This window comes from Astatotilapia calliptera, chromosome 13, assembly GCF_964374335.1.
Source record: "Astatotilapia calliptera chromosome 13, fAstCal68.1, whole genome shotgun sequence".
NCBI classification, from domain to species: Eukaryota; Metazoa; Chordata; class Actinopteri; order Cichliformes; family Cichlidae; genus Astatotilapia; species Astatotilapia calliptera.
Window position 1 is genome coordinate 7,596,123 of NC_137434.1, and position 19,337 is coordinate 7,615,459.

General features: G+C 40.4%; 1 protein-coding gene and 1 long non-coding RNA gene across 3 annotated transcripts; one reads left to right on the forward strand and one right to left on the reverse strand.

Annotated features, from left to right (window-relative positions):
• Nucleotides 1-219: 219 nt before the first annotated feature.
• spmip7 (sperm microtubule inner protein 7) lies at nucleotides 220-9,760 on the reverse strand. Of its 2 annotated transcripts, XM_080288161.1 has the most exons (8): nucleotides 8,767-9,760; nucleotides 5,906-5,973; nucleotides 5,355-5,493; nucleotides 4,307-4,374; nucleotides 4,168-4,209; nucleotides 3,773-3,880; nucleotides 2,511-2,591; nucleotides 220-904 (listed from the first exon to the last, which is right to left on the reverse strand). In XM_080288161.1, the coding sequence occupies exons 1-8, from the start codon at nucleotides 8,806-8,808 to the stop codon at nucleotides 766-768; spliced, it is 687 nt and encodes a 228-aa protein (XP_080144287.1). In that variant the 5' UTR covers nucleotides 8,809-9,760; the 3' UTR covers nucleotides 220-765. The 2 variants fall into 2 exon arrangements, with proteins under 2 accessions (XP_080144287.1, XP_080144288.1); XM_080288162.1 differs by lacking the exons at nucleotides 220-904; nucleotides 2,511-2,591 and adding an exon at nucleotides 2,805-3,066.
• A 41-nt stretch (nucleotides 9,761-9,801) lies between these two features.
• Nucleotides 9,802-12,596, forward strand: LOC113035090 (uncharacterized). Its single transcript, XR_003274280.2, has 4 exons — nucleotides 9,802-10,139; nucleotides 10,803-10,888; nucleotides 11,163-11,276; nucleotides 11,980-12,596. It is a non-coding gene; the product is annotated as an uncharacterized LOC113035090 (long non-coding RNA).
• Nucleotides 12,597-19,337: the final 6,741 nt, after the last annotated feature.

Sequence of the window (19,337 nt, forward strand, 5' to 3'; positions counted from 1 at the left end):
GTGCCCTCACTTTTAGAAGTGCAACAATAAATAGCTAAATAAAACACAAATGACGTTAAATATACAATAATTAAAAAGAAAAGATGCATGTATTAGTGATCACACAACCCAAAGTCCTCACGTGTATCAACTTTGTGCTTAAGTACAAAATCCTCATGAAATGTAAATCTAAACAAACTATAGATGAAGAGAAACAGGAAAACCATCTCATCCCTATTTCCTGTCTAAGCGTCAAGCTGCACTAACCGCAGACATAAAGCTATTGCTGCCAGGCACATCATAATAATGTCAATGTGCGTTACAGTCGCATCTACAGAAATCTAAGCGATGTATATACTGAAGCCCACAGACAGCATTTTGAATGCAGATTAGCCTGTTTAGTCATAATGGATCTGTAAAGCTGCCGTAATTTGTATACTTTTAAAAACGTAATGATAGCGCTAAAAATCCTGACTTTCCTCAATATTTCGCCCCTCTCTTTGCCCTTCATGACAGACGCACACACACACATAGAGTAAACGAGCAAGCAAGCGAGTCAGTGAGAGAGAGCAAATATTTAAGAGGACAATGCAACGCACTCACTACCCAGAGTTAGAAAACCACTCATCTAAATCAGGGAAATTATGATAATGGGGCATCTCATTATTCTTTAACTCACTCTGAATAACTCACTGACATCACATCATCGTAGATGTATTCATATAAACAGATTGGATGGCGTGAATAGGAAGCTGACACCTTCGAGCCCTCTCTCATCTCGTTTGTCTAAAGTCTTGCTGTGGCGCTCGTGCACCAGACAGGAAGCACGGGTCTCATGAAGGGGTTGCAGGGAGCCACGGCGGTCACCGTTCTGGACAGGGGCGCTGTGTGCCTGAAAACAGAAGTTCCAAATTCTTCGAATGCTCTGTGAAAAGATGTAATGATATCTGTGAGTCACTGAATTACACGTTGTTTTAGATGACGCAAAAATCTAAGAACCTAAAGCTAATCTTTGTAGTGAAACACAGACTGACAGAAAAAAAAAACCCCTCAGGCACTTCTGTTATGAGTGAGCGTTAGTAAGCAAAAATCCCGGGGATGTCTGACCGTTGTAGCAGACAGTTAATCAATCCAAGCTTGTCTTTTTTTTCTGTTTTGGGGAAAAAAAATGGGAGGCCAAGCCTAATCAGCAGAGGAAACAGATCGCAGGGGGGTGTCAGGCACCAGGAAAATGGATCTGGGTTGTGAAAAACCACCATTACCACGAGCTGCTCTGGATTCAGCCATCTGGAGATGCCTGCTCCAAAAGCCGGTAAAGTTCGCTAAACTGGGGCCCAACTAGGAAACAGGTTTGCACATCCTTAACAGACAGCCAACACTCCCAGAGTGGAGCCATGTTTGCTCTGCACAGTTAAGGGGCTCACTTGTGTCAACGCACATATTTTCAGTGTTGCACTGGGAATTAAACACCTTAAGATTTCCTTTTTAAATAAACCTTTTCAGGTTCTTTTGATGAAATTTGCTCAATTTTAGAAAATCATCGGTGAAATCCTCCCCTACAACACATATAACATCTCTCAAATTCCTACCTGTCTGTCTTTAGGAATGACGGCCGTTGTTTTTAATCTGTTTTTTAACATTTCCAATTACTGAAGCCTTTTCCAGCTGACCATTAACCTGCACCTCACCTGCCCACTCATGCAAAAAATAAGGTATACTAAGCTTTTAAGCAATGCCACTCAAATATGTACAGCACCCAAAAAAAGATAAAGTTCAACAACAAATCAAATTAAAAAGTAGGAGCATGAGAAAACAGTGATTATTCAGGATTTATATTATTTCTCTTAGCTGTTTTGTTGACACTGTTTTTATCTTGTCTGCCCATTTCCCTAAAACAGTGTCCGCTCTTTTAGTTTTACTAATTTCATGCTCTTTGGTTTATTTTTCTCCAGACTGCACGCATGTTTATGCATATTTTTTGCATTTTTCTTGGCTCTGTGGTGTAGTGGTTAACACGTGCACCCCACATCTAAAAGGTCCCCAGTTTGACTCTTAGGGGTGATACAAACTTAACCTCAGGAGTTAGTGTGCGCCCAGTGCCAGTCTCTGGCTACACTTTGATATATAAGGTAAGCTGAAAGTATTGTCATTTGTGTGTATTTCTGCCACTGTGGCGAGTTGTAGTCACATTTTCATAGACACCAGTAAATAATGGGCACCTGTATGGTGAAGTTAAGAGTGCAACCTCATGTCTATGGATTGCATTAGACCGCCCTCTAGTGGAGAATTGTGATGTTTGCTTTTTTTGTCTAACTGGATAAAATGCTGGGAGAAAGAAATATCAAGGTGTGCAAAATAGTAAAATGATAAACTCAATCAACCCACAAATTTATGACTTACTTATTTCACAAGATGACAAGATAAACAATACAGACGATATATTATATACTTTTTAAATGTCATATTTTATAGGACATAATCAGTTAGCAATAACAACGGAAGTCTGTTATCAGAGTTTCATTCAGACTCACCCAGATGAGCTTGCAGAAGTTGCAGGAGCAGCAGAGTCAGCATAGGCAGCCATGCCTGTGTAGCCAGGGATGGTGGTTCGGCTGGCACAAGGAAAAGATGTTACAGACACTGTAACTTGTAAATGAGACACAGTGAGACAAAAAAACACACAATTTTTTACACCTGACATGTAAAAAAATTGTGAAAAATACTTTGTGCTTAACAAACAGTTCTAGAAAAACCACAATGAATGTAAGTGTGTGTGTGTGTGTGTGTGTGTGTGTGTACTGGGTGCAGTTTTCTGAGAGGGATAGAAGGCATTCAACCCATCAGGTCTGCATATTTTTGCTTCTGGTTTATTTTTGTTTTATCCTGAATGAGGACGACCACCACCTGCCACCTCGCCATACTGATCTTTAGTGCTTAAAGTTGAGATTTCAACAACAAAATCAGAAAACAGACTGACAGCATGACAGTATCTCGGTCCTGTTTCCAAGCTACCTTGATCCTTGCATCACTTTTCAGCACTGTACAAAGCCCCAACAGGCTTTTTCAGCCTGGAAACAATACAGGAAGCTAAAAAAAGAGCAAAATAAAAGCATTCAGAGCAGCAGATAAAAAAAAATAAAACCGTAGACACTTCTAAATGTCAGCACCATGGACATGACTGATCATTTAGATTAGAATTCCCTACAAGGTGAAATCTGGTGAGATCTGGAATGTCTTATTTCCACTTGTTGAACTGCAGCCTGCAAAAAATGTGACGCTCCCTGCTTGTTGGCTTTCCAACTGATGGTGCAGCAACGATTCCACAGAGGAGCCACACTTAGACTTGGAAAAAAAAATCAATCCTAACTTGACATGCACAGCATGAATAACAAGTTAGGACTTGCTCTCCTCCCTGTCTGTGCGGACATTTTAACAGATGATGGCTAAAGACGGGCAGAGTGCTGCAGATGACTCGCTCACAGGAAAGCAGAGAACAAAGCAAACACCTGTCAACAAGGTGGACATTTTTTTCAGCCTGGCCAATAGGAATACACTTGTGCAAATTGACTAACTATGTTTGAAATAAACCAATTAAAATGCTCTAGTGGTTATTTGTTGAAGCTTCAGACTTGTTTAGATGAAGTTCATAATTATTCTAAAAGTGTCATACCGGTCCATCAATAAATAAGAAACACACTAACAGGCTTCACAGTCTAAGTCCACTTTGTTTTAAGAATAATTACCATTAAAAAAACCCTCTGCTTTTTATGTATACAATGACAGTGAGTCTCACCGTGCTGTCGGCATGCATGGAGGAACGACGCTCCTCTTTACTGTCAGTGGCTGGAAGTCTTCATCTATGTTGTCAATGTTGTCCATGTTCTCAGAGCCGACGGTGCCACTGCACATACACGAGAGCCCACTCAGTAATGAACGCGAAGGTCAATGCTCAGAGAAAATATGCAGAGTAGCTGGATTCAAACAAAATACTGCGCCGCTAAGAAAATAGCAGAATCAAAACATGATCACCTAAAACATTTTCTGTTTAAAGTTGCTCAGTGTTTCATGGTAGCAGCAGGTTAAAGACATCATGCAGCAGAATAAATGTGGCAGGTATTAAAGAGCTAAAGGACCCCAAGATTTTGTACAGTACTCTGTGTGGTGGCAGCTCAAACATAAAATACTCACGTGTACAGAGGGATCTGACCTGATCTTGGATATGTACTGCAGCTGAACAAACCAAAAAAACAGGAAGGTGTGTGACAAATTTGCATCATAAAAGGGACTAAAAGAGAAAATGAGCTCCCACTGATGAACGAAATCTTACAAAGATATTGGTTTTTTGGCATCATTCCTCAGTCGAAGCTGTCGCCTGTTCCACTCAGCTCCTACAGACTTAGAAAGAACGGAAACAATCACCGCTTCATCACAATTTACCGATCTACAGATCACCTTTATTTTAACACTATAGGTACAACACATGTGCAGCAGTGTTTATGTTTTAACCCCTAAACTAAAGCATCAAACACTAAAATCTTTACCGCACTCATGTGAAGCAAGGATAGGCCTGTGAGTATTTTTCTTATTCTAACTGATCCCACAAAAAGACTAACGATGGGGTTTTCAGCTACTGTGAAACAGCAGTCCAATGTGAGACTGGCTCAAAAATAAACTGGAGTGCATGTGTTCACTGTAATGAAGGAACATGTTACCCCAGTGCTACAGTGTGGCTCACCAGGGTGTGTTCAGTCATGTTTGCTGGCGGGGTGCTACACAAACTGGATCAATGCGGTGGGAAAAATGCACACACACACATATATATACACAGTCAGAACACTGCAGAGAAAGTGAGACACAGCGAGGGAGTTTTTCTGTTCCTTTGGATGTCATGTTTAATAGGATGTAAAAAAAACTGAAATGTCAGAAATTTGGGGCATGCTATAAAATTAATTTGTTAGTTCAAGTAGCTCCTGGATGTAGCAGCATCCACGGCATCAATGCCAGACAGGAGAACCAGATTTATTTTGGCCTTTTCACATAAAGGAGAGAACTACAGAAATAAAGAAATATTAAGCTGCATATCTGCTTCTTTCAGTCTCCCTGCTGCACACACTGTATGCCAAAAGGTCAAGACTGACAGGTAACGAACTGCAATCACATTTATCACTTTTATTAAAACCAAATACAAAATATTAGCACACCTATGCATGGGTTATTATGAAAATTGCCTTTGAGAAACAATAACCATCCAAAAATCCAATTTCCCTCAGTTGTGTGAATGATCTAAACCCCCAGAAGCCCTCTGCTGGGGCCAAGAAAACAGAGCTCATGCCTCGGCAGTGTTTGCCAACATGCAAACACTCTCCATGGCTCACCTGCCACAGCTGAGGTCGGCTGTTGTAGCGCCTCAGTGAGGCACGCTCACTCACTGGGTCTGCCAGTTTCTCCAGGGTTGCTTCTGGTGCCTTCAAGTGCCGCGGTACCTTTGCAATCCATCCAGCGTCCTCATAACTCCTGCAGAGAAATTAGGACTTCTGCCCATTAGACACGTGGACCGAGTGCCTTGAGTGCAATTGATTAACTTGATTCCCGAAAGTTATTTGCTTCCATTTGAATTCTTAACCAGCCTCCTTCGTTGCAGATAATATATTAGACAGCTTATTAACTGGGGAGCCGATTCTTCCCCGAGGCTTTAAGCAAGGCTACAGTTCATCTGCATGATTTCATTAAAGAGTAATTAACACAACAAGAGGACGCATTGTTCCCTGATGACATCAACGGAGCACAAAATCAAACCTATTCCCTCCCGATAACCCTCAAAGCAACCACATCGTGTGTGGACTTCGCATATCAGTAATCAGGAGGTAAGCTTTGTTCAATGTTATTGTTATTGAAAGGAGCCAATTAAAGGTGCCTGTGTTCTGACCTCTGTGTTGCAGAAGTGTATCTGAAGTGTCGAACTGCCGGTGAGATATCTGGCCCGACTCCTGGATCCTTAAAAAGCAATATCAGAAGATTTATCAGTGTCGTGTTCAACTGGAAATCATGAGGCTCACGTATGTATTTTTAACACATCTAATGATGAGTGTAGGTTTTATTTTTTTACCTGTTATTATTAATATAATTATACTCAACAGTATTGAAAACCATTATTTTAAAAAACGCTATTAAAAACCATAATTTCTCACTTAAATTCTCACCTGGCATTAGACCATTAATTAGCGATGGCACCAGCCAAATGATCTTTCAAATTACCTCTGATAAATGCAGAAAATCTGATACAATCTGTGAAAATTCATCTGAGCTCAGATTCATCAAGTAAACATAAATGGATAATGAGGCTCATCCTACGGGGGTCAATGACGTCTGAATCAAAATTTATGGAAATCCATCCAGTAGTGCTCGAGATCTTTCAGTCGTGACCAACAAACAGGCTGTAATTACCACCCCTAAAGCTGAGTGTGCCTAAAAGCACAAAATATCAGGATGTTCTCTTAATGACTAATGCAAAACAAAGACACACAAATTCCTATATTCACTCCAAAGTGCATCCGAGCGAGTCAATCGCAGTATTTGACGTTTTTACACATCAGCGGGCAGCATTCAGATTCTATTGGTTTTGCAGCTTTGTGCATAAAAGAACAAGGCGTGTTGACACAATGCTGAAAACACAGCAAAACCAGAGGAATAGCAAATGCAAAGCAAAAGTAAACTGGCTTTTCCTCCTTTAGTTAAAGAGGGAGATGAAATAAGAGTATAACGTAGACTCCACCAAAAAAACATTCTAGCTACCACCTAATTCAGAGCCAACTAATTTCAGTCACATGTGTAGAAATAGGACAACATCCTTCTTTCTACAAAGAATGGTGGCTGCCTGGTGACCACATTAAATTGTTTTACATGCAACTTGCGGTGATCAAATGATTGCTCAGAGCTTGAGGCCGTTGCACACTCATGACAACTTTTGATTGCAAGGCGATTGCGAAGATCACCAGACAGAAGGCAACCTCTGTTATCAGTCTGCACGAGCACAACTCCAGGGGACTCGACTCAACTGGCTGCCGGCTGGTTGTATTCTGGTTATCTTCCTCTTGAACAGGAAGGTTGCAAATATAACAGTTAAATATAAATTCCTGTTCATTGTGTATTTATTTCTATGCAGACACTATAAGCTATGTTATGTCAAAAGTTTATTACACTTAATTTCTGTGTTATCAGAAACAGACTGCATGTAACTGCCAACGTCACCCCACTCTATCACAGACTGATAACGGACTGGCTCATCTTATGTCAACATTTATGGAAAGTGTGATATGGCAGAAGTGAGATAAGTTTATCTTATTGGATAAAACAGATACTGACAAAGTTTAACTCTGAGGACCTAACTTGCAACACCTGTTGTACTACTCAGCATATCACACAATGTAAAAAATAAATAAAAATGCAATAACATCGTATAATGAGGGAAGTCTTTTGATAATATTGTATCTTGAACTTTCTCGTGAGTCCCAGCTTCCAGTATAAAGGACTGTTTGAACTAATTATAGCATATATATATATCATTTTAGCTAGTAGAAGTATGTGGAGGATGTTACATTACTATATTTGCAAAAGGAAAAAAACTAGCACAATGCAGTACAGGAGAGGAAAGAAGACTAAAAGGCTTATCGTGGTGGATTCAGCTCTGGCTGACTGCTGATCAGCTGGTTGGGATGTCTGCAGTGTTGCAAAAGCCTGTGTTCCCAATAGAGAAGTTGCAGCGTGCCCTCTTGTGGACATCAGGGTGTTTCTATCATCGTCTGCTGTAAACTGACTTAGATCACCAAATAACTAATAAGCCAATATCAGTTGTTTGCCGATCTAAGCAGATAACATCAGCTGTATGGAATCTGCTGTCTGATATAATTATTTTTTTACTCATCCTGCAGTATTTTCTGCGCTGTTCCAATTATTTTGTTGTAGATATCAGGGATCGTATTGAAAACTAATATGTGAATATGTGTGACCTTGAGCGTTGCTGCTAGCAGATACATAAAAAAGAAGATGACTTAATAAAACATTGATAAAACACTATCATCATGAATCTGTCACCCTGGAGCTTTTTATATTCTGGCCATCAATCACTGCACTGCCAGAAAAGAGTTGAGAAGGTCCATTGATTTCACTGCGCATGTGTTAACTTCCATACTAAAAATGTATTATCACCACTGTAATCCTGAACTTCACACTACTTAAATACAGGCTTTAATCAAGTCTCTATTCACTGAACAAAATACCTATCTGCAATAACTGAGCACTGCGAGACCTCTCTTAAACAACAATAATGTGTGTCAAGGTAATTATGGACGTTTCAATTAGCAGTTTCAGAAACAAAATAATAAAGCAAGGTTATGTCCTCAAAGTGAAAACCTGCCCACATAATAAGCAGTATTATGTGAGGTGTGATGAGACTGTAAGTGAGGTACGCATTTCTGATTTAATACTTAATATGTGCTTGTGTTATGATAGGAAAGTGATTAATACAGCAGTTGTGATGAAGTGTAATGATAGTAAGCAAGCCAACAGCATTAGTTCAACCAAAATGTTTCCAGCGTCTGCACTGTAGTAAGATTTAGTATATAAATCAACAAAACTTTAATGTGCTCAGAGGAAAAACTGAAGAGGGAAAACTGATGAATTGTTAATGTGTGAAGTCTTTCATTTCTCATTTGGGCAAAAACAGGCAAATTGAAGATGTCACACAGTCGCACTTCAGTACAGAAACCAGTTCAGTCAGTCATCACTCACCTGATTTCCAGGATGTGTATCAGGCAGATTGTTACTGATCATCACTGTTGCTGGTGTCCTCAGTGACTGAGGTTGAATTTTAACAAGATCACTTGAACCTTAGGATGACACAACAACAATACATTCTCTGACAAATTGTGAACTATAACTATGCACAGCAGTATCTGCCCTCAAGGTCAAATTACCCTGCAAGAAGGCCCCGGAGCAACAAACAGCCATGGTCCCTGCTGACCAGCTCCCAGTCTGGATGTGTATGGATGTTGTGCCTCTAATTACCCATCAGGCACAGAGCACACAACAGACTACAAATGCCAGCTTAAGCTTAATTATACAGTATTTAGCCTGGAGATGTACATACCAACTAGCTATTACCAATGCTCTTTAGTAGCTGCTCCAGGTATTTTATGCTTTGGGTTGTTGTAATAATTTAATTGCAGAATAACTTTTATATATGTTATAAAACCATATTATGACATGAAATGAGCTGAGCTGTTGTTTCAAAAGCTAGCTCTGGCAGTTAGCACTGCTAGCAGTTTTAAGTCCGTTAGTAAACAAAAGGCTTTCATTAATATTTGCATATTTACTGTAAAAAATGTAATGGGAGCTTAAATGTCAAAGAGAGAGAGAGTGAATAAAACAAATTTAACTTACAGTGGAAAGTACTGCGCTAAGAAAATGATGAGCCAAGCAATATTTGTTTAGAGCTAGCCAATGCTAGCTAAAAAAAAAAAAAAGCAGCAATATTTAGCTTAAAGTAATGTAATATTTAATATTTTATAAAACAAAAAGCTTACTAGCTAATAATTTTTAGGGTAACAATAGATACTTCTGCCTTTAGAGCTGCCTAAATTGTTCCGGCACAGATTGAGCAAGGTGCTGGGAACATTATTGATGGCCATGTTGACAGTTGCTGCAGATTTGTTAGCTGCACATCACTGATGTGAATCTCTCCAAAAGTGCTCTATTCGCCTGAGATCTGGTGACTATTGAGACCATTTGTCTACAGCAGGGCTGCCCAATCCCGGTCCTCGAGAGCTACTATCCTGCAGCTTTTAGATGCATCCCTACTCCAACACAGCTGAATCAAATGGTTTGATTACCTCTTCAGCATGCCATCATGTTTGGCAAAGGCCTGATAACAAGCCATTCATTTGATTCAGGTGTGTGGGAACAAGGATGCATCTAAAAGCTGCAGGACGGTAGCTCTCGAGGACCGGGATTGGGCACCCCTGGAAACTCAATGTCATGTTCAAAGAACCAGTTCAAGATTATCTGAGCTGTGGGACAAGGCACATTATCCTGCTAGAGCAGCCATCATAAGATGAGTCCGTATTAGTTGTAAAGAGATGAGCATGATCAGCAACAATCCTCAGGTAAGGGGCACTAAGTCTGCCAAGAAACACCAGCAGCCTGAGCTGTTGATACAAAATGTAGGGATCCATGCTTTCATGGCATTTACCCCGAGTTCTTATTCACTAAGTGTCCAAGTCTGACAACAGTTAGATCAACTTTGACGTTAAATTTCACCAAAGGCAGCAAACACAGCAGCTCTTATCGATAGAAAAGGTCAAGATATCCTCAACAATTCACCTCAGTATCACTATCACTGTACAGAAGCTTCACTCACTCATCAGTTGGCATTGGACCCATTCAGAGAGTGTTAAAGCCTCCTCCAGAGTAAATAAAATTAGACACTTCTCTGACAGCTGAGGAAAACAGTGGACTAACAGCAAACACTCACAACAAATGAACAGTAGTTAACTCAGGGGTAAAAACGTAAAACTGAATATTATATTCATGCATAGCCCTTTCTTTTTTATATGAGTAATTTATTGCTAAGTGTTTATATTGTTTTAATGTGCCATAATATAGTGTGTCCAAAAATATCTTTTACACAAACAGTCATGCACACCAGCTGGCTATGGTTGTAACAGGATGCAGTATAATGTTGTTGATTACTCTTGGCTGACCAAACTGTGAAAGGTATAATTTAAAAAAGACATAGTTTAAAGAAATAAAACATATTTGTTCTGCAGTGGCCACCATAGTTTGGATTATGCGCTTGAATTGGGAGGAGAAAGAAAACAAAATTCCGTTGACTGCAATCTACTGCCATCTAGTGGTAAGATTTTACACACTGTAACTTAAACAACAAATTTCTGTTAAGAATACTCCAATATATATATATTTTTTTTCAGTTTTGCTGTAAAACTTTCAAATTTTTTTCTGAAATACTCATACCAGCCTGTCGCAACCAATAAATCACCTTTCTCTCCTATGCTCAGTTTCAATTTAAAGCTACACAAATGCGCTTCTATGTTTTTTAGATGTAATTACACAATAATCAATGTGTTGACTGGCTGATTAGAGACTTACATTAATGAGCCGTTGAACAGGTGTCTAACATTTTTCGAGTAAAATTGGTTTCCACGCTGAACTTCACGCTGTACCTGCATGAAGACCACTAATATGAAGTGACCAGAAGGGGGCACTGCAGCACCCAACAGCAGGTAGCTACAGCGAATAATTTGAATCATTGTGGGTGCTTTATGTTTTGTTTGTTTGCTTACTGTTTCTGTAGAGCCTAATATATTAAGATTTTATACATTTATTCATTATTTAACTTATTTTTAGAATTGTTTTTATGAGAATAAAATATCTAGTGTTTCGATCTGTCACCCTGCCGCAGCCATCATCCATAATCATTACAACGAAAACAAGAAGATTGATGAAACAACCTTGAAACTCGACCAGAGAGCGTGGTGATACTGCAGCTTTTCAGCCAAGGGATAATTTACTCTTTAAACAGTTTTTTAATTTGTATTCACAATGCAACAGCTCAGCAGATTTTCCTTTGGGGGGGGCAAGCGATATATTAAACTGACACTTAATTTTTTCAATTGTTGGTTATTCATTTGGTGCATCGTGAAAAAACAACTGAGATAATATCTATATATAATATAGTCAAACGTTATGTAATTCCAAACATCGAAGCACAAATTTAAAGGAGCATTTACTCCCATATGAGATAAAGAAAAGCAAAAGGTCTTCATATTTGACAAAATTTCAGCTTGTTTTTTTCCCTCTAGGGGTAGTTGCCCTGTTAGCAATCAAGCCTTTATCACTCAACAATAGATTAACTATCCAATTTCAAGGCTCTGACTTGCACAGTATTTAAAATATGCTTCTGTTTGTTTGTTTTTTACCACTCAGTCTTGCTCTCAGAGCCGCATGGGGGATCCTCCTGTAGTTCCAGGCCTCGTCCTCGCTCAGGTCTACACATACCACTGAGAAATTTGGGGTTGTTTGAGGCCTCTCTCTGAAACCGGGAGGGACCCACAGAGCAGAGGGGACATGATCAAAATCTATGAATTTCTTTCGACCTTTGAGGCCCAGGACTACCTCAGCTCCAGCACTCAGCTGACCACAGCAGGGGTCCAACAGGGGGACATCATCTCGCAAAGGAGCCAGGGTGACACGCTCAGCGGGGGGCTGAAGTCTAAGGGAGCCTACGTGTCCAGTTTTCGGTCTATCTCTCCTACCATCTCGGTGCAAACTGGAGTTCAGCCGCCTGATGACGTGAAGCTCTGAGGAAAAAGGCTCGAAGGGATCCAAAACTGCAGTCATTACTGCCTGGGAGGAAATTCCTCGAAGGCTCCTGTGAGTTTGTGCAGTGAGCGCTCGTTGCCCAGAGACTGGGTTAGTTTCCTGCTCGGATCAAATTACTGACATGTAGACCTGTGTGCTGAGCGTGGAGGTGCAGCTCCACATACCTGAGCACATTATTCTGTATTTGTAATAATATAATAAAGCAAAGGTCTAAAAACATCCCATCGTATCCATTCTGGATGCCACACCACGCCGATTCACTTCAGGGGAGCTTTCATAACTAATAATGCTCCCTCTGAGCTTCTATATTTTGGCAAGCTACACCTACTAATTTATCACTCTGACCACATAAAAACATTTAGTCAGCCATGCCCTGGAAAAATACTCTACACAAATGTTGTTTTAGTGGCAAATGATAAAGGGAAGACTTGGCCCAGCATCAGGGTTAGTGAACTGTGTCTCCTCCTCGGAGAACGCCACATTACTTCCCGTGATTGGTAAGGAGCCGTTTAAACCCCCTCCTTTTGAAAAGTTGCCCGCTTTTCCCTCAAGAAACCACAAGATGGAGCAGTAGAGCCTAGACGTAAGATGAAGCAGAGCAACCCAGTCCCTTTTGAATTCAATGACAGTCTACAAATATCACAGCAAAAAATAAAAGTCTCAGCTGTACTGTCATGATGATGCACTATGAATTCAGAACTACCAAGGTGACCACAAGTCCAACACCGACTTTGACCGAAGTCCCTGAAGACATATTATTAAATTAAATTATTTATTTATTTATTTTTGCTCATGAAGGCTAAATAAGTTGTTTTCCAAGCCTGAAGTGCTTTTAGCACAGAGAGACTTCAAATGTAGGCTCTGTTTTGTTTTTATTTTAAAGATTTTTTTAAAGCCGGCAGTAAACTAAATGAAAATTATGTAAATCACACAGCCAAAGCAAAAAGTGTTTTTTACAAAGGCTGTAATCTGGTGAATGTGCAGGCTTTGAAAGAGCTGTCTCATATTCACTGAAGCCAAAAAGCACAGGAATACTATGTGCCTCGCTGCCTATTAATTAGCCTCCTCGAGTTGTCTGAAATTTAACGTACAAATGTAAATAAATGCCCCACAAATTTACAGGCACGATGGGGCGTGCGTGCTTTATAATGAATACTGAAGGCACCCTGGCTAAGTGGCATTTTTTTTCTTGGGAAAGAACTGATGCTAATGTGTCAGTGGTGGTGATGATGGTGATGCTTGCTGATAGATGATTTTTACTCGGGCTGTCATTAGGAAATGTAAACACCCAAGAGCTGTTGAAAAGGATGTGTTAAAAATAGCCTAATTAGAGTTATTCTGATAACCGACTGGTGAATATGCCCAACTCCCACACAGTGCTCCTCCACAAAAGGAGAGCAGGAATGACACTTGTGAAATCTTCTATGGCTTTTTTTTTTTTTTTGGAAATTACTTTTTTTCTGGTATATCACACCATTGTCACAACAGTCTTGTGGCTTGAAGTGTGCAGATTTTCAAGTATTTTGTAGGAATTCGGTTATATGTGGGTCTAGAGGTCCACATGACTTACTGGAGTTGGATTCCATTAATCCTTCCCTTATGAGAGGTTATAACTGCATCACACTGTATTCCTTCCAATGCTTTTGTCTACCAATTATTTCAGAGGGGTTTTTTTTTTGTTGCTGCAGGATTTTAAATACCAGACTAGGCTTGAGATGACTGTATTATTTTTTTTCCTTTTTTGCAGGGAATCAGATATTTCTGGAGCAAGCAGTCATTACCATTGGAGCAGCCCTTGTTACTGAATCCTGTGTTATTAGTCAGCTTGTCTGCTATTCTCTAGACTCCTCCACAGTCTCAGAAATAATTTAAATCTCACATCTCGCCTGTGGTGCCAGGTCCAATGCTATAGTGCGGCAGCCACTAATTTGCACGGTCTGCATTCATCTGAGAAATAACTGTTGCTCGGGATTAAGAGCCGCTGTTGTTTCCGATGATGCTGTCGCTGCAGAGGGTCATCAAAGCAAACTCCCAAATGTAGCGCCGGCTTTCTGAAGACAATATAGGCCGATGCTGCTCCGGGGCAGCAGAGCCAGTATTTTTGTTAATTAGAGGGTTGAGGGTGAGTCGGTATGACACCTCAGAATCGTACAGGCAGGGCTAGGAGGTGAGGCGGCCACCTGGCACGTGGGGAGCGTATCATCACGGGGCGGAGAGGATGCTTTAGAATGGGGATAGACAGCATCGTTTATCACTGGAAGAAGGAGCTGCAAGAAAATTAAACAGATAAACGCAAAGAGATGAAAGACAGATATTAATGTCTGCATGTGTTCGTATCAGTCCCGCATAAAGGTTTGATATATTAGGCAGCAATACCTTTGGGGCCACAGCTCATAAAAGCAATTCCTCTATCCAGCCATCTCTGTATGCATGATATGCAATAGAGTTCATACAACAGAGCCCCATCGACGTTTGTTGCATAAAGCATCCGCGGCTGGGATTTCGTCCGTATGTCTTGTAAACTGCTGAAAATGCATGACCATATTTATAGCACAAGGGCCCTAAGTCATAACTCGTAGGTCAAATTCATCACACTGTAAAGGCACTGAATTGATTACTGCCCGTTGACCATGAATGCATTAGATTAGAGGGCAAATTGGCTGCAGTGTAGTCTGTGTCATGCTGTGTGTGGCACCCTCAACCATTTGGAAAAATCCAAACAGAGTGCATAGATGTAGCTCCCACGAGCAGCAGGGGTAGCCATGTCCTCAGAGAGTGGCCGAAGGCTTTATTGTAGCGCTGCTTCCCGGCCCTCGGTTGCTGCAGCTCTCCGCTTGTCACACTCAGTTAGCTCAATGAAGTAATGAATATGCCGCTGTACATTTTTCATGAGGGAGGTGGGAGTGAAAAATCTGCTCCTTATAATGCTTTTAATATGGAAGTTTTCACACACCCTCTTCCCCCCGCAAAGCCCTCTCCGAGCTATCATGGAGACGCATGAGCATGATGGTTTAATGTTAACATTCCCCAGGGGAGAGTCAGCATAACGCAATGTCACTTTCAGTGATGAATATGGTGACTGCAGCAGACATACAAGCAGCTGTATATTATGACTAAGTTGGGATAACGGTGGCGTCTGCCCTCCTTTGAGAGAAGGCTTTAGCTGCATGGGGGGAAAAAACTGGTGGCCAATTCTGTCACTTGAATGGGTGACTCAGGCACATCATTACAGTAATGAATTAGTTTATCAGGAAGCGCAACCATAAGCTTCCAAAAATGGAGGGCTATTAAGTATTCAAAGATAAACGCAAACAAACACAAGGAATAATCAACAAGTAAATAATTAGGCAAATGATTCCGGCTTGGCATGTTTGCAATTATTTTAAACTATTTAAAATTATTTAACGTACAAGAAAACAAATACCCACGCAGTAGATCTAAATAGTCAAACATTATGCTAACAAAGATGGCGGTACTGATACATCACTGCTCCTGATACAAACTAAATAAATTATATTAGGACTACAGATCTTTCCTTTTTTCATATTTCTGTCTGGAGAGGCGTTAGACACGAGGATGCAAATGCTGACACCAAAGCAGACAGAAATAACAAAGTCAAACCTTTAATTTGGCTGATACATGAAGTCCAAATGAACAAAGTCCAAATAGCAAATGAAAAAGGGAACAAAAGCTGAGATCCAAAATACACAAGGGGAGCAGAGAGCCACACGGGGAAAACACAAGAGCAAACAGGGAAGGACAACTGATGTCTTGGCAAAGGACAAAGGAAAGGCAGCGCTGTATATATGCTGAGGGCTGACTGAGGGACAAACAGGGCATGTGCTACTGTTACAATGTGGATGTTTAGATTACAATGTGGCTTCAAACAGTGGCTTCAAAAAGCTCAGGGTTCAGATAGTTTGTTTCTGAGTGATGCTTCACCCACCTGCCTTTTTGAGGGGCAACGAATCAAATGGCTTACACGGAGGGGGAGGAGTTAAAATGGCATCTTTCAGACAGTGGATGGACTTGGGAGCTGCACAAAGGCCCACTTTGCAATAAATAAGGATTATAATGAATCGTGTAAATCATGCAAATCTGTGACAGATTTTAATCAATTGAAATTGTTTTTAAACTGCATATTCACATATTTGTGTTTAGGAATAAACATACAAATTGGTGGAATGTTTCAGTACATTTATACAGTATTGTGCAAAAGTCTTGAGCCACCCCTCATTTCTTTATATTTTGTTAGGAAAATGGGAAACGTGAAAACAGACATAGAAATTGAGTATAGAAGGCAAACACATAGTTTTAATTTAATTAGCTTGAAAGTCAATATCGAGGATGACCACCTTTATTCCTCAATGCAGCCTGAACTCTCTTAGGCAAGCTTTCTTGTCATGTCTTTAAATAATCTTAAGGAGTAGCTATCCAAGCTCCTTGCCTTACCTTTTAAAAAAAATCAGCACAGCATGTTACTTAATTACGTAATTAGTTACACAACGCGTTACATTCTTTTCTTGTTACTCTATGAAATTACTTAAAAGGTACTGTCACAAATAGTTAACAATATAAATCTGAGGCTACAGTGCACACTAACACACATCTCTATACACATGGTAATTCTTTTAGTTTTTAGGTATGGGGACAAAGCAAAGATAAAAACCAGTCCAAAGACACTTTAAAGCAATCGCCACAGTCCTTCTAATGGAGACTGCAAGTCTGAGTGCTCATCACTGCTTTGTTACTTGTTGATGAGCAGGGTCTGGCTCTTGGGCTGGGGGGTCAGCGTGCACTCAGCTTTAAAATCCCTTTGGGCTGTTGGCTAGTTTCGTGTTAGCAAACTGTCTATGCAGATGTGAGAGCTTGCAAAGAGCTGGTGTTGTGTTAGCAGTATAATGCGGTTGTCCCTGTCCTGGATGCTGTTTGTGCTTTACCATACTGTCCTTTTGTGAAATAAAAATAAATTGATGTCTATATCTTCACTCCTTAAATGGCTGCATGAGCCACCATTTTTCTCCTCCCGAGCATGAATTGAAATCAGCTGATTGTTGGAAATGCTAACAGGAATAACAACATATTTGTAACTGTAATGTAATTACTGAATTTAGTACAGTAACATATTACATCACTGTGTTATTACAGTAATGCATTACTTTAACACTGGGAATGAATGTCTGGTGTTTGGGATCATTGTCATTCTGAAAAATTAAGACTATGGTTTGCTGTAATAATATAATTTATAACCAGTTCCTTACTTTGTTTATTATGTGTAGACACTGGTTCATCACTTAAGCGAGTTGCCTTTTATGCTTGAAGGATTCGTAGGTCAGGGTTAAGTGGCTTAACAAACAAACAAATAAAATTTCCCCAAGACTTGCACCGTACTGTAGGTCTCCAGACCTACCAGATACAGAAGGTTAACAACTTAAGACACAATTGCTAAGACTAAAATCAAAATATAGTTAAAAAGGAAAAATAAAGACGTGAAATGACTAGCTAAAAGCTTCCCAAACAAAAACAGGAACCGTATGGTAAAGGTATTGTAACAATATCCACTTTATGCACTTTTACTTAACATCGACTTCAGAATGAAATGAACAGATAACAGGTTACACTGAGGAAAAGGTACTTTAGCTCATCTGTTAAGGATGCTGGGCTGTTTCGTATCATTTCTGCTTTTAGAGATATTTTTTTTCTCAGCCTCGAGGTGTCTGAAGACACCACTCCGAATCTCTGCTTTTGATCTCTGCGTAATAACACATGTGATTTTCAATTACAAATAAGACACTGCATTAGGCAAAGATACACGGAAGGTAATGGACTTCCTCTGTTGCTCGGTAAGATGGACTTGTCCCTCAAGACCTCTGTTTCCATTATTAAACCACCTGCACAGTGCCCACCTCTACAGTTTCCATCCCTTCTGACCAAGGTGAAATTACCTGCTTTTGAACCTTAAGCATTATAAAAAGAAAGAAAAAGAGCCGCAGAGTTGTCACCCACAGTCTCAGCCTTCACTGCCCGGCAGGACTTTTTGTGTTCTTTAGGGCGGCAGCAAACAAAATATGCATTGTTGATGTCTGACATCCCTATAGTTTTCATAATCAAAATATCCCAAGGGAGTGAAAAGCAGCATGTGAGCTGGTGGCAAATACTTTCACCGGCCACTCTCCCAGTATGTATCAAGACCTGGATGATGAATTACCATAGCAGGGCCTGAGAAAAAAAATGAGAACACCCCAGGATGAATGTTGTGTTGCAAATACAAACACTTAGTATTCCGCAGGGCTGAGACAAAAGTGGCTTCTTTTATGATAACCTAACAATTCACTGTGCCATCTCCAGTCTAACAGCAGCTTATGCAGATGTGCACGGCTCAGGAGTGCTCTGCTGTACTGAGGATCACCCCCCCCACGCACTCACACACACCACCCCCTTGAAATTGTTCAGCAAGCAGGTCACATTGGCGTGGGCTGCCTGTTGTGGATAAAATGCTGAAACACTGTGCTCCGAGACACTCTAAAGCCTTATCACTCACCTACCTGGCCTATAACAGTCTGTGATGGATAGGCCCAGACTGAACCTGCAGTCTCCTGTCCAACCCATGTCATTTAGAGAAAATAGATTTGCTTGCTCCTAGGCTTAGATTACTTCTTGACTCTTAAACAAAACCGAGCTATGGGTTGCTTCCCATACACTACGCGACTTAGAAAAATCACACAAGAAAAAAAGAAAACAGCTCTTAAAAAGCGTTTAAGTGCTGTGTTTGTCAGCGGCTGAGTTGTGTGGCACAGGGGTATGGATGGGAATCGAGTCAACGCTGCAACGGTGACCTCATTTGGAGGCAAGACAAGGCAGTGAGTTGAAATTGAAAATGTGAATATCCAGCTAATGGCAGAAGGGAGCTGGAGATATAATACCAGATCTATAAAGGACAATTTGAGGCCCTCCACTCTTGA

Coding starts and splice junctions, on each gene's coding strand:
- spmip7 (XM_080288161.1), bottom strand. CDS start 8,808: ATGATCAGTAACAATCTGCCTGATACACATCCTGGAAATCAG. Junction 4,375..5,354: donor GCCGACCTCAGCTGTGGCAG/GTGAGCCATGGA, acceptor GTTCTTTCTAAG/TCTGTAGGAGCTGAGTGGAA. Junction 905..2,510: donor ACTTCTGCAAGCTCATCTGG/GTGAGTCTGAAT, acceptor ATCTTTTCACAG/AGCATTCGAAGAATTTGGAA.